At 41.2% G+C, this 15,088-nt stretch overlaps 1 protein-coding gene across 3 annotated transcripts in view; it reads left to right on the forward strand.

Moving 5' to 3' along the window:
• Nucleotides 1-7,246, forward strand: part of tnfaip8l3 (tumor necrosis factor, alpha-induced protein 8-like 3) — a 15,247-nt gene extending 8,001 nt beyond the window's left edge. Inside the window, exons 1-2 of one of the 3 annotated variants that reach the window (XM_068319017.1) lie at nucleotides 2,349-4,161; nucleotides 6,086-7,246. In XM_068319017.1, coding sequence (XP_068175118.1) covers nucleotides 6,148-6,648 — 501 coding nt within the window. In that variant the 5' untranslated portion in view covers nucleotides 2,349-4,161; nucleotides 6,086-6,147 and the 3' untranslated portion in view covers nucleotides 6,649-7,246. Of the gene's footprint in view, nucleotides 1-2,348; nucleotides 4,162-6,085 lie in introns of those variants that run through there. The other 2 variants (XM_068319025.1, XM_068319008.1) reach the window with 2 other exon arrangements.
• The last annotated feature ends 7,842 nt before the right edge of the window (nucleotides 7,247-15,088 follow it).

The raw sequence follows: 15,088 nt of genomic DNA on the forward strand, positions 1-15,088 counted from the left end.
AGCATTTCTTTCAATCAGCCCCAGACCTGAGTGTTGTGTTTTGTTGTGACCCGTTGGATCAGGTCTTTATTCCTCTGAATTTTAAGTCTCTTCAGGTTTCAGTAATGTTTGTTTGAAATGGGACTGATCTGTTCATCGTGAAAATGATCATGTAAATTAAAATACAGAAGATAAATATTTAGTACCTCATTTTGCATTAATTACAGGCTGATGACAGTATGTCCACAGTCAGCTGTTAGTGACTAGTATGTCGGCCCAATGGATTATTCATTCATTCATTCATTCATTCATTCATTCATTCATTCATTTTCTAAAGCCACGCTGGAGCCTATCCCAGCCAACAGGGGGCCTCCACTGGGCCACCATGCCGCCCCCCCCAATAGATTATTGGAATATAAATCATATAATTAATGCACTCATTGCTTTCAACAGAAACTACTTCAGCCACTTCAGGAACAAAAAATACACAAAGCATCAACTAAAACAGTGATTTATTAGATCAGGTGTAGGTTGGACTGTATATTACAATTTTATTACATCTTGCTAACATTTATTTAGCTTATATCTTGTTATTATGACTTCACAATGTTGTCAAGTATATCATTATTCTTCATGTTTCTTGTGATGATTTGTGAGGATGCTGTTTTATTTGTGTCTCATGCCAACCACATTCTCTATTTGGAATTAACTAGGCTAAAGCAGAGACCACACCTGCACATTTTTTATCTTGTCCACAATGTTTACACTGCAGAGTTCCTCATATGAACCTTTGGAGCCTGTGCAAATGATTAATCTATATTTCCCGCTACAATTTCCTCCAGAAAAGTATGACTTCACTGTAACATCTTGATTCTACTTTTAGTAAACCGACTTTTAGCGAGAAATTATGGATGAACTCTGTGACCTTCTGCTCTCAGAAATGATTCACTGAGTTATTTAAGTCCAAATACCCATTTGCATCCAAGGCAGCTGTTCATTGCACTGCAAATGAACATTGTGCCATTTGGAAACTGACTCAGAGGCAGATTTTACACATCATGAATGATTCACATTAATATTTGCAATACCATGTTTCATTGTCTCTCCCATTAGACATCTTTCTAAGCTGTTCTCATCTCCAGTTTCTTTCATCTAGATATAAACACACACATGCATGATATCAAACAGCAGGGGTGGGATGTTTGAATCATCTCCTGATTGGAGCAGTGGGAGTAAAAAATATGCCTGTGTGGAGTCTCTGCAGAGACACACGAGCAAATAAAAGGCTGGATTCATTCCATTCCAACATGATGGATCTTCACACACTCTTTGCAATGCACATGTACTGTATGTATAAGCAAAATCACACAAGCATAGTGAAAAACAAAGCCTGGGGCCAATGGGAGACACATTTAGAAGCCAGTATGTGTTTTTTCCTGCTGCTCCGCTAGTCGAGCTCTGGTACCAGCTGGCACAACGCACCACCTCTGCTCCTCACTCCAGTCCGCTGGCCTCTCAGGCCTGCTTAACGCTAACCCTGGAAGCTATTAAAAACCTCTTTACTCCTGCTGAATGGCCCACTCCATTGTTTCCTTCAAGCCTGGTGAATGCAAGCCAGAGAGTCTTTTTGGAAACCAAAAGTAGAGGAAAAGGCCAAAGCAAAAAGAAGAGGAAGTAAAGCCGTCACTTCATTTACTGTACAAAGAGCACTGTCCCTGATATTTTCTTAGTTTGATGTACAGTATATTTAGCATCTTGTTTGCAGCCTGTGAAATGTCAGTGGGGTGGGTATCACTAATGGCTTCTCCTGATCTTTTACTATATCTTTTACTATATCTTTTACTATTTTACTTATTATTATTATTATTATTATTATTATTATTATTATTATTATTATTATTATTATTATTATTATTATTATTATTATTATTATTATTATTATTATTATTATAACATCATTGGCTAGCAAACATTGTCCCTCTTGTATTTAAAGTTGAGCATTTTGGTACACATGAAGCAAAGGCGGTGCTTGCTGAAGTTCTCTTCATGAAAAGAAATATGTGAAAAGGAAAATGTCTGGAAAATTACTGCCATTTTAACATTTACAGGGCGCAATAATGAGCTGGCAGCAACTCATTTGGGATCTGCATTCATAGGTTGTTCGGCTCTAAAATACATCACTGCCATTGCTGTGACTGGAAAATAGGTTCCACATGGAAAACAAATGTAAAGCAGGGGTTTTGTTGTGATGCTGCTGTTGAGACACAATAAAGCTTTTCAGAGCTCAGGCGCTATTTTCACTCACCATAAACACTCCTAACCTCTCCTGCTGTGTGTGTGTGTGTGTGTGTGCGTGCGTGCGTGCGTGCGTGTGTATGTATTTATATATGTACGATTGTATGTGTTTGTGCATGTGTGTTTATACTACTGTCGAGACATGCAGCCCAACACATATGTCCTCCCATACTCTCAGGCTGTTGCCTCAGTCAGTGGTGTGTGTTCACAGCGTTCCAGCTGATAATCCCAGCAGTGCCTACAGCCATGAGGCCCGTCTGCCCTCATCAGTGTTAGCTGATGGTCCAGCTAACGGCTCCTTCCTCTGGTGACTCTGGAGCCAAACCAACACAAGCCGCAGGCCCGTCTCGCAGCCCAGCTGCCCAGCACACTGCACAAAATGTCCAGATTAGCAAATCATGTCATCTGGTGCTATGTTTGATCACCAAGAGCAGGTATTAAGGTGTCCGAATCAGATTATTTACCTCACAACGAAGACCAGGACTTATTGTCTAGATGATTCCAAATGAACCTCTGAACTGAAAATAAATCAGTCCAGATAGACTTTTTGTTTTTTGTAGGGCACCAGCTTTTGCAGGGCAGACTTGGCCGGTCTCCACGCTCAACACTGGATGTATGTTCTGATGCAGAGCAGCAGAAACTGTTGACTCAGTGCTCTAAAAACATCAGGCGGAACAAAGAGAGACTGTCTGGTCAACAGCCGCCGCCAGGAGCCACGAGCACCTCACTAATCCTGAAGTTAAAAGCAAACTTTGCTGACTCCCAAACACTCTTATGTAACCATTTCGATGGACCAGTGGAAACCCAACCCCTAGTTTGTTTTCAGCTAGTTATTCTCACATACTACACGGAACAGCCACTTTATATTAGGAAATAGAGAAGATAATAAGCAGGAAAGAGGAAGATAAGAGGATAGACAGTTTTGTAGCCATGCCCCCTCCACCTCTACACCCCCAACAGCTCGATTTCTCCTCTAACTCATTCTGACACTCTGCTTCATTCATGTCATTCATCCATGCCTCTGGGTGACAGGCTGTGAGAGGATGAGAGAGTTCAGACTCCTCACAGTCCCCACGAGCACTCTTCTAATGATCTATCCTCACTCTCTGTATGTGTTAAAATCTCCAGCCAGACTCTGAATCACCCACGTCCTTCCCCAGCACTCTGACTCACACCTTAACTTGTCGCTGCTGTATCTTTTCCCATCATACTCCTTCATATATGATTGCATTATGGGCTGCACAAATAGATTTGAAGCAATGGTAAGATCCTCAGAAACAAGTTGGGTGTTGCGAAGGGGAAGAAGAAGAATTGTTTTTTAGATCTGTGCTGAAAAACGAAAAAACGTCAAGTTAGTTGTTGTCAAGTAGCGCTCTCCTCACTGAAATCAAATCCACGCAGTGATCTTTTCAGATCGTTTGCTTATTAGACTACAAAAGAGGAGAAAATCATTTAGAAAGTGACTGGTCACACATACTGATAGGATCCCAATCCAAATAGACTGGACAGCCATCGGTCTGACAAGGCCGGCTTTATGGAGCAAGCTGTCACCTTTATCAGCGTGCCAGGGTTTCAGAAATCTATGCAGTTGGGTTTCTGAATATCAGAGGCTCACTGGAACAAAGAGCTGCTTCAGAGAAACAGGAAATAACAGTGACAAAGGAGGCCTGTTGATGAGAGGCACAGATCTGTCTAATGAAAACCACAGTCATCCTGGCACTACGCTTCATATATGGTGGGCGCTGCTGTATTGCTGATGTGAAGCATCTCCAGAGCTCTGCACTCCCGTGTGGCTCGTACTAAAGGTAATCTGTTCCATGAACAGCTTTCATTAATGCAAAATCCTTCCCGTAAAATGACAAGGAGCAAAGAACAGCAAGCTTACAGGTATTTATACAATAATGTGATCTTTTGTTTCCTGAATTTTCTAAATCAGTCCTTGTAATTAACTTAAAGCTGTGCTAATTATTATGTTTACTTTGCCGAGGGATCTAATGACAGCGTGTAAATGTAAAATGCGTCACTCATAGTGACAATGACCCACAGCGTTGTCACCTCTCTGAAAATCCCCCTGAGCTCTAAAAATAGCGCCCAGATTTCAGCGTATTGTTCAGGTTTTATGGTCGGCAAGCTAAAAGTTTTAAGTTCAGTCCAGGTTCTCTCATCGAGGCTGCTTCCAATCTTTTATTAACGCCACTGTGGGCTTCCTGGATGGCATCAGAACACAGATAGACAAATTTAGCAACTGATGTAGGAGAAAAATGGAGAAGCTAAAACTTACATAGCATTAGATCCAGAAAAAAACAGGGTAAAATAAGATTATTCTTCCATGTGTCAGGTCAGAGAAAAAGATGATGTCAAGATGATGTATTGACCGTAATTTAGTATAGAATGAAGGAATGCTTGTGGATATTTTCACCGACAAAGTTTGACTTCACATTTTTTTCCTCAAATAAAAAGATAAATAGATAAGATAAAAGATAATAAACCATGTCAAACCTCTCACCGCTTTGATGCATTTAGGTCTCACCTTTGCTCCCCTGAGTTGTGCAACATCAGCTCTTACGTTCTGGAAAATGACTGTTGACGAATCCCTTTGTGTTATTGGTTGTAAATGTCATAATGAGCTGATTAGACCTGCACAAAATGTCATTTAGCTTCAGAACAACACATTAAATATCACTTGAGCTCATTCATTGTGAATGCCAGGGATAGAGTTTCTCCCATTTATTGTGGAGCTTCCAACCTCTTATGTTAGACGGCGTGTTTTAAATGAGACACACATACGTGTGAAGAGACACACGGATAATGAATTCTGATTTGATAAAAGCGGAACAACAACAAGGCACCCTTCCTCTTTGAATTTGGGCTCATTTGCTGTTCTATGCCAAGCTCACTGGGCAATGGACATACATGTGGAGGAGGAGGAGGAGGAGGAGGAGGAGGAAGAGGAGGAGGCTGACATTGTGCCCAGGCTTCAGGAGGAAAAAGTGAGGCATCTTTCCTGAGCTTTGATCATAATTGGAGATACGTACTGTACTGTGTAATTTGTAGCTGGGCGGGGCTTCCGTCCTCCTCACTCCCCTCACATTCACACAGACACGCACTAAGCTGCTGATATATCTGTATGAGGACACGGGCAGTTTGTGACGTTCTCCTGTGGTAGATTACAGCATAAAACTGATATTCAGAGAGAAATTGTGGAAAAGCGTTCTTATCGGCAAACAGCTGTTTGATGTTATCCAGAGAAGATAGTCATTCCTCCCATCGTCAGCAAAACCACACCGCTGGCAGCTGCAGGAAGGACGCCGCCCTGCCTCCAATGTGGTCACATTGTACTTCATCTGCTCCTCAGCTTTCACTTGTTCAGACTGACTTCAGCGTTTAAAACCCAGTGCTTTCTCTGTCAAAGAGGCTATTAAAGAGCGGCAGGTCTAAATCCAAGTTTGGATTTTACCTTTTTATTTGTGCCAAAAAAGACTGAATCATCTCCTTGTGTTACACAACTTGTTACACAACTCCTCCACTGAACAACTAAACTATACCAAGGTCAGCGTTCTTTTATGAGTTTATGAGATTTTTAAGTGTTTTATTGCGAGTAAAAGGTGTCAGTAAGAACTGGAGAAAGGACGGACCCATATTTTATGTCAATACAGGTCAACAGAGTTACAAAAGTCAGTTTGTCCAGATGGAAGTCAGCTGTTTTGTGTAAACACACTGTACTGAAATTCAAAGTTGGTGGATAAACAGCATCATAAACCACCTCTAGGACTAATTCCAAATATGTTTCTGTCTCTTTCTCCATCCTCAGGGCAGGAGAGCTTCAACTCTCGCTCCCTGGCCCTGCAGGCGCAGAAAAAGATCCTGAGCAAGATGGCGACCATGGTGGTAGCCAACATGCTGACAGACGACACCAGCAGTGAGATCTTGGACGAACTCTACAAGACGAGCCGGGAGTTCACCAAGAGCAAGAAGGAGGCCCACAAGATCATCAAGGACGTCATCAAGATCGCACTAAAGATTGGCATTCTGTACCGGAACCACCAGTTCAGCCCGGAGGAGCTGGACACGGTGGAGCGCTTCAAGAAGAAGATGAACCAGGCCGCCATGACGGCGGTGTCGTTCTACGAGGTGGAGTATACCTTCGACAGGAATATTCTGTCAGAGCTCCTGCTGGAGTGCAGGGACCTGCTTCACACCCTGGTCGAGCAGCACCTGACGGCGCGCTCGCACGCTCGCATCGATCACGTGTTCAACCATTTCGCCAACGGGGAGCTCCTGGCCGAGTTGTATGGCGACGGAGAGGAATACAGACTCTCTTTGAGGAAAATCTGCAACGGCATCAACAAACTGCTCGATGAAGGAACGCTTTAACCTCTCAGATCTAACCTCTTTCACCCCACCGGTCTCCCACGCTTCTTTCTACTTCCTTTTCACTCGCTCCCCACATGTTCCACCTTCTTGATATCATCTCGCCGTTTCTTCTTCATCCGTTTTATCCAAGCTATAGTTGTAACATCCTGCTGCCGTGGTTCAATGAGGGAATTTTTAGACTTCCTTTCCATCATTACTGCACACTGGGACAGCCTGTATTATGTTAGGAAGTATAGCATTCTAAGTCATCCCTTTTGTGTGCAAATGTGTACTGTACCAACCAAAACATACATAAGACGTGTCTGGATATGGAGGTAATCAGTGGTAGTGACCGGTCTCTTTCCACTTTGTTCATATGTGTGTGTGTGTGTGTGTGTGTGAGTGTGTGTGTGTGTGTGTGTGTGTGTGTGTGTGTGTGTGTGTGTGTGTGTGTGTGTGTGTGTGTGAGAGAGAGAGAGAGAGAGAGAGAGAGAGAGAGAGAGAGAGAGAGAGAGAGAGAGAGAGAGAGAGTTTTGTATGGGACTCGCTTGAATAATGTTTGTATATAAGAAAAACTATAAAAACTATGACCTTGTGTGTGTGTGTGTGTGTGTGTGTGCGTGTGTGTGTGTGTGTGTGTGTGTGTGTGTGTGTGTGTGTATCTCGTTTCTTTATCAATCCTCTCTACAAAGATGTAACACTTGTCTTTTATTAAAGTTTTCTTGAAAACATTCATTTGCAGGTTGTTGTTTTTTTGACAATGAAAACTCAAATCGATCGAACACAATGATTTCCAAGGCCTTCCTTTTTACAAAATGTCCTCACGTTTTGTAAAATACACACAAAAAGCCCCTCTGCTGCCCACTCTTAATGGGGAAAAGCCACCATGATAGAAAATTCGTGGACAAATCAGATTTGGAAAATGAGCCACAAATGATGCATTTCACCACTGCTTTCCAGTCCATTGGATCCACATGCATGTCAGGCATACGTATGTATGAAAGTGCATTTTAAAATAAGCAAGAAGATCTGTGATTGGTTGTTACTGGTTCATTAGACGTCCTCTGGCCCATTCAGCTCTGCCGTCCACAAAAACTGGTGATTTGGAGTGACTCCATCTGAAGTATCTTGGCAGCCGATGGAGAGACGTTAAGTGTAATGCTCCTGTCTTCTCGTAACAGTACCAAACAGACAGACCACCCACCCGATGGACAGCATTCCACTCACTTCTTTCCTTAAAATTTATTGCATGTTTTAATTCAACTGAATGTTTTCCCTTTCGTCTCCAGCTTCTACTATCAGACAGTTCAGACAGCAGAAGGAGATAAATAGTGTTAAACCTGTAATGTTGATACGAACTTTCATGACTAAACACACACCTTGTCAATGATTTCAGTAGAATTAGTTTTTAGGATCTTATAGTCTTCTGTTTTTCCAGATATTAGAAGTAGCAGTAATCTATCAGTCATTATTCTATTAGATCAGTTTAAATGTATACATAATCCAATAATCTATGATTACAGGGCCAGATTCAATACAGCTTTAAAGGTCAGAACACCCCAGGTGTTCTGGTCTTCTGGTTTAGATATTCATTTTCACCAAGCAGAGGAGAGAAGGATCAGTCTTTTCATTTAACTCTTTCCAATATTGAGTCCAGTGAGAAACGCTCTTGAGGAAAATCGAAACATTCAAGTGAAGGTAGTTTCATTAGGGAAAATATAATAATAAGAATAGAAATACCATTAGTAAGGAAAATAGAAGACCAGGCTTTGACTATGTGGCATTTATGCAGTGGCATTTTAGCCAAAGTTAAAACAGCCCAGTAGCTGTTTGGGAGGAAAGCATAGACCTCTGGTGGTGAGGTGACTCCTCACACCGTTAAAAACTTTACTGAGACCAAAGCTTTCAAGGATGTCTAACATAAAAAAGAAGGGTAGCTCATTAGAAATATGTTTAACATGTCAAGTTTGATTTCAAAGGGAATCTACTGTGAAGGAGCTGAGAGAACGAAACCTAAAATCTACTTCAAAGACGCCTCAGACGGCAATTTGAGTGATGGAATGGATCAACATGTCTAGAGACAAGAGATGTCTGCTCCAAATAACTGTAGGGTTTTGTGAAAAATGCCAAACAAATAAAGTGTGTGTTTAAACAATTAGTAAATAAATGAAACATTGAAATCTCTTAGATCTCACGACTCGCTCTAAAATTAAACCTTAAAATTGAAGCTCATCCATTGAATTCCTGCCAAACGCTGGCCCTTGAGTCAGACTGCGTGAGTAAATTCATATTCTTTTATCTCTCTTCTGTCACTTCAGATGACCTCTGTTTGACCTTTGCAAAAGAGAGTCACAGGACATGCAAACAGAAAGGAAGGTAAATAAATAACATATCTATCCATCTATCTATACTTTATCAGGGTTTGAAGCCTGTGAGGTGGAGAAACCAACATTTAGATGTTTTATGGGCACAACCAGAAGATTTAAAAGCAGCTATGATAATATGAATATCATACTGATATTTTTATTGTCTTACAGAGAGGGGTTTTGTGGCAGTAATGTGGCACAGTCACTGTTTTGTTTTGTTTTTTTATCTTCCTGTGTGAGCTTTCAGTTTCCCAAAACTGCAACACAGTGGACCTTGGTTGATGGTATCTCAGTGGTGGTGGTGGCTCATGAAACTGTTGAAACTAATGAATGTGCTCAAATGATGAAACAATGGAATCTGCGAAGACTAGGAAGTCTTGGGGAAGTGTGATGCACACACCTATCTGTGGTATTCACTGGTGTAAGGTAGACAATACAGTAAACTAAAAATGAAGGTGCTTATCTGTGCTGTTGGATAAATGATCCAGGCTCAAAATACAGAATTTTATGACAAAGGGTGGAATGGAGTAGTTTGTAGTAGTAGTTTTCAGGATGTAGTTTGGAATTCAGGAATCTTGTATTTTCTGCACTATAAGGCGCACCGGTCTATAAGATGCACCTTCAATGAATAGCATATTTTAAAACTTTTTTCACATATAAGGCACACTGGATTGTAAGGCGCACCGTCGGTTTTTGAGAAAATTAAGGACTTTTAGGTGTGCCTTTTAGGTGTGGAAAATACTGTATTCACTGCACTCATTTGTATCTGAATGAAGGCTGAGCATCACTTCAGCACAAGCTGTGGTTTATTCAGTCAACACATGATGGCAGTATATTCACTGCTCAGTACAGCACAGACCAACTGGACATAGTCTCCCATAGGCAGACATGAAACTGTTGGTTAGTGCTGTAAAAGAAAGCATTCAATGGACAACATTCGACAGCCGTAGTATGTGTCCCATGAGAGGATTTGACTCCATCTGCAGACGTGCTGTCGTTAAACACCAAAAGTAATGTGAAACCAGCTGAATACTCAGATGGGCACTTGTCTCGTCCAAGCCCAGACAGTTCTTATTAATTAAAATAAATCTTAATCCATATTCCACTTATTATCCTGACCAAACAAACCCATGACTGGCTGATCGTAGCCAATGCATACAGGGTCTGTGACTGAAATATCAACCACGCAAACAGATGTAGTAGAAAAAAATGTTCTTTTCATGAAGGAAGTTGGGTTAGGATTGGAATTAAGGGATCTAAGTATCTTATAAATTATATAAATTATAATACTTAGAAAACACACCAGTATAATTATAGAAACAGCATCACACTTCCTCCCGATTTCCAAATCCACTTGAAAACTTGGTTTCTTTGTTGGCTATCGGATGATCATTTTTTTAAAAATACTTTTTTAAAATGAAAATTGTGGATAAAAATTCCTGAATCCAATTATTCCAAAAATCTCTGGCTTCTTCCTTTCTACCTTGACCTCCCCACACATTTTCAAATCTCCCTGGTAGTTCATGCTGAGTACACAGAAAAAGACCTCTCTCGTGGTGCTAAACACGACCCTGAATCCCAACCTCTTTATCTGGATCAACTTAAGAATTTAATTTTGTGCGGCGATATGCAGCAGCGAACCTTCTTTATCTCCACCTTTGAAGTCATGTTTGAACATTTTTGTCCTTGTGAGAGAAAGCGTGTGGGAAAACACAGAGCGGTGGGAGAGAGGCTTGACAGGCTATCATAGATTGGTTTGGCGTTTACTGGAAGAAAGTATGTGAACCAGTCAAACACCCAATCAGTCAAACCAGATGTTTACAAAAGTTGTTGTTTTCTTTTGAATAACAGGTCAGAAAGGTCTTGTGAATATTCTTCTTCTCAGGGGGCGGGGGCAGTTAGATAATGTCTTTTCTCCATGGGGTAAATAGTGTTCCTTTCTTCAAGGATACCACCAACAGGAGAGCGAGTGTGATAGCAGGTTCCACACACAAGATGTCAGTAATGTTGCATGTTGTGCACATTGGAGAAAATGGAAGAGAGACTTAGAAAAAATAAATAAGATGTAGTGAATATAGTGGAATAAATCTGTGTAAGGTGAAAGTTATTAGTGCTGTGGATCGCCTGAATGTCCCTGTGCTGATCTGTCTGGTGATAATCACTTCTTGGGATGAGATTCCCAGGCTGGGGTATCCCCAAATTCTTCTCATTACCCTGAGTGTCTTAAACCTGCTCCTGGCATCGGTTCAGTTCTCAGACTGTTGAGACAAGCAGAGCAAAGGAGGAACAGTCGTCTCACAGTTCGTGCCAAACATCCCATTCTGCACCTCACAGGGCGGCACACACACACACACACACACACACACACACACTCTGTCACAGCAGCCATACTGAACCAGCAGGTAAACACAGATTTAATTACATAAAATAAACAAGGTTCCATTCCATTTAGCACAGCAGAGTATTTCCATGAAGCTGATATGTACAATAGCAGAACCATGACTCAGTTGAACTGATGGGAAGAAAACTGAATTAGCATCACTGGAAAAACCTGTGTCAACACAAAAGCATACAGTTACATATGCACTGTAATTAATGATAAAATGTACGTAGATATTTTATAACACAACAAATTTGGAGTTTTCAAATCTGTCCATTAAGTCCATAAAATTGTCCAACCAAAGGTTCATTACAGAAGATTCTGTATGATGAGCTTATTTACAGAACATTTAACATATTTGCAGAGGTCAGAAAAGCTTTCTTTGTACTTCCACCTATAACAACTGTTTAAATCTTTTTAATGATCTTTATGATAATATTTGAGCAAAACGATTAACTTCATGTGTTTTTATTTTGTTGTCTCATCCTGTGAAAGACGTATATAAGCTGTTCATTTTTCAGTGTTTCTTTCATGTGCTTCTGATATAACGCCCAATGCGTTGTTCAAGTCACAAATAAAAAGGTTTCAGTTTGTTTTTCATTTTCCTTGTGCAGCTTAAAGATCACATTAAAGGTGGAAAAAGTTGTGAAATCATTTGTCTTGATTTAGTTTTTTTACATCATGAAAACCTTTCATTGTGGCATTCATTCATTCATTCATCTTCCAACCCGCTTAATCCACTAACGCAGGTCGCGGGGTAGCCAGTGCCTATCCTGGCAGTCTCAGGGCGTGAGGCGGGGGACACTCCGGGCACGACGCCAGTGTACCGCGGAGCCACATAGAAACAAACAATCATTCACACACACACTCACTCCTATGGTCAATTTGGGACCGGCCAATCAACCTGAAGCGCATGCTTTTGGAGGTGGGAGGAAGCCCGAGAACCCGGAGAGAACCCACGCAGACACGGGGAGAGCATGCGAACTCCGCACAGAGCTGGACTCGAACCCGGGTCCGCCGTGTTGTGAGGCAGCAGCGCTAACCACTGCGTCATTGTGGCATAAGATATTTTAATTTTCATTCTCTATACTGAGGTAATTTAATATCCTCTTTTCCCTGTTTGTGTCATCATTAGACCTTTATTAGAGTTTATGTGTGGCTGGTTTTTGGGTCTACAGGACCCACTGTTGACCCTCTACATCAGGGGTCTCCAAACTTTTTCCTGTAAGAGCCACATGACTTTTCCTTTCTCTGATGGGGGCTGGGGTCAGTTTGGAACAGAAATCGCAGGTGTGCCTAAATGTAAACATTAGTGTCTTCCAGAAAGTCGTGGGTTAAATCTACGGGTCAGAACCAAGAAGAAGGTTCAAACATTTTCAAATAAAGCAGAAGTTAGTCCAGTTAAATAGTGCAGGCAGTAAAAAGAAGGTTATGTTGGAAGTGTGAATTGTTCTTGAAGTCGTCCTCGTCCTCTCATCAGGTTGGCACTGTGGCGCAGCGGTAACGCTGTCGCCTCACAGCCAGAAGGTCTAAGGTTCAAATCCCACTGAGGGCCTCTCTGTAAGGAGTTTGCATGTTCTCCATGTGTCTGGTGGTTCCAAAAACATGCACATAGCTGAGTTAAAGTTAAATCATAGGTATGAAGGAGGAGTGAGAGGACACACCCAGGGGGTAATTGTAGTGGGGAACTGGTTCTAAACCTAGTTACAGAAACATTATAGTCGTGTCTCCACCTGTGAACCCCATAAATACAAGCTCCGAACCAAATCAAGTCAGCTGAAGGTTTAGCTCAGAGAGATGAGAGGAGGAACTCACATTTGAGTTTATGGGTTCAAATCCTACCCCTCCCATCATCTTTCAGGCTGCTTCCTGAATGACAAAGACAAACACGAGCGGAGAAAATACCAAGAGTGAAGGAATCGGTAGCGTGGTGGGTTAGCCCGTAACGATGAGCCCTCAGTGTCACATTCAGTTCCCAACCCAGCACTGCAGGTTCTGGATCAAAACTGTGTCTCACAGTAATGAGGCCCGGAGGGGGCCGTTTCCCCTCTGTGTAGTCTGGAGGTATAAAAGTAGGGGGTTAGGACCAGAAATTACTGATCTTTACTGCTGTTTTTAACAGTAATTTTTTTTTTTTTAATAGGAATAGTGAAGAATGTTCCGATGTGTTCAGGTTTGTAGGTAAACAGCAAAAAAAGTAGCATTTCGTTTTTGGGAAGAAGAACCTGCAATGTGATAAATAAACACTGCGGAACCAGAAGCTGCTGATATTTTACTGCCATCATGAACGTGAAGTCATGTCCACTAGTAGACTGAATGAACAGGGTGCAGACAAAGAACTCTCTCTGCGATCTTTACAGAGAGAAAAAGGCCTTGGACATTAACTTCTGTTGGACTGACCGACCCTTCTGTCGGCACGTAGACTAGAACCAAAAGAGGACAGCTGAATTCGTCTGGAAATTACAAGTGAAAACAAAACCCACAAAGTAATCTGATTACAGATGTAAGCTGCACCAGTCAGGAGCCGTCGATGGAACAGGTGGAGTGGGCGGAGCCAGGACTGAAGGGTGGTGAAACATTGGGAGGAGGGAACCAAACAGAAATACAGACACGCACATACATTGAAATGAACGTAGCCTATTGAACACATTGTATATAATTTAATGATTAAATGAATAAAGCAATATTTTGTGATGGATCTGTCAGTAACTTCAAGGGGAAAGATAAACGCATAAATGATATAAACTAAAAGTTTATTATTATGCTGCTCTCTGATCCTACAAATCACTGCTTTCAAATAGTAAAATTAAAATAAATAAATAAATACATATAAATCAAATCAGTTGTATTCTTTCTCGTGGCTCTTATCTGCAATTTACCCTCAGTCCATTCAAATAAACTAAATATAAATAAAGTAAAATACAAAAATCTATGACACACAGACAAAACAAAACAATGACTGCTGATGAACAATGTAACCAAAGCCATCTCGCTGCGTTGCAGTGACTTCCGCTACCGTTGCATTGTGGGGAATGTAGTTTTGACATGTGCAAAACACCAGCGGGCGGACGTGGCTTGCGGGCCGGTTCTAAGTCATTAAAAATTATCCCGCGGGCCACAAATAATTCATCACGGGCCAGATCTGTCCCGCGGGCCTTGACTTTGACAGGTATTAGTGGAAACTTACAATTTTCCTATGATGGGCCAATATTTCAGTGCAGGAAAGGGATGATTATATGATTACATGGCGTCATCCTATTATGTTACATTCTATTGTATGTTCCATGAAAGCAAGCTGAACAGAAAGGATGCAAACACACACACACACACACACACACGCCCACACACACACTGGCACAAAGCAAGTCCACAATGCAAATCTGAACAGCATGAAAGCCAGCAGAGCTGCTACATTGGCTGTGAGGTCACAGCTGCATCTATTCTGTAACTGAAGGGAGAGGAAATTTCATCTATATTTAATGACATGACTTGGCTGACCACAATCCATTCTGAAAGGAAACCAAAAAAAAAAAATTATTCGGAAAATAAATAACTAAAATCATTATTTTCATTGAGACAAATCCTGAAACTGAACCTATTTTGTTTTTGTTTTGGGTTTTTTTACATTGAATTACATGGAATTCTTTAAAATAATTATAATAATAATAAGAACAGCAGGCTTTAGTTGGGAGATAAATATAAGATTAAAACTCCT

Source organism: Antennarius striatus, chromosome 1, assembly GCF_040054535.1.
Source record: "Antennarius striatus isolate MH-2024 chromosome 1, ASM4005453v1, whole genome shotgun sequence".
Lineage (NCBI taxonomy): Eukaryota > Metazoa > Chordata > Actinopteri > Lophiiformes > Antennariidae > Antennarius > Antennarius striatus.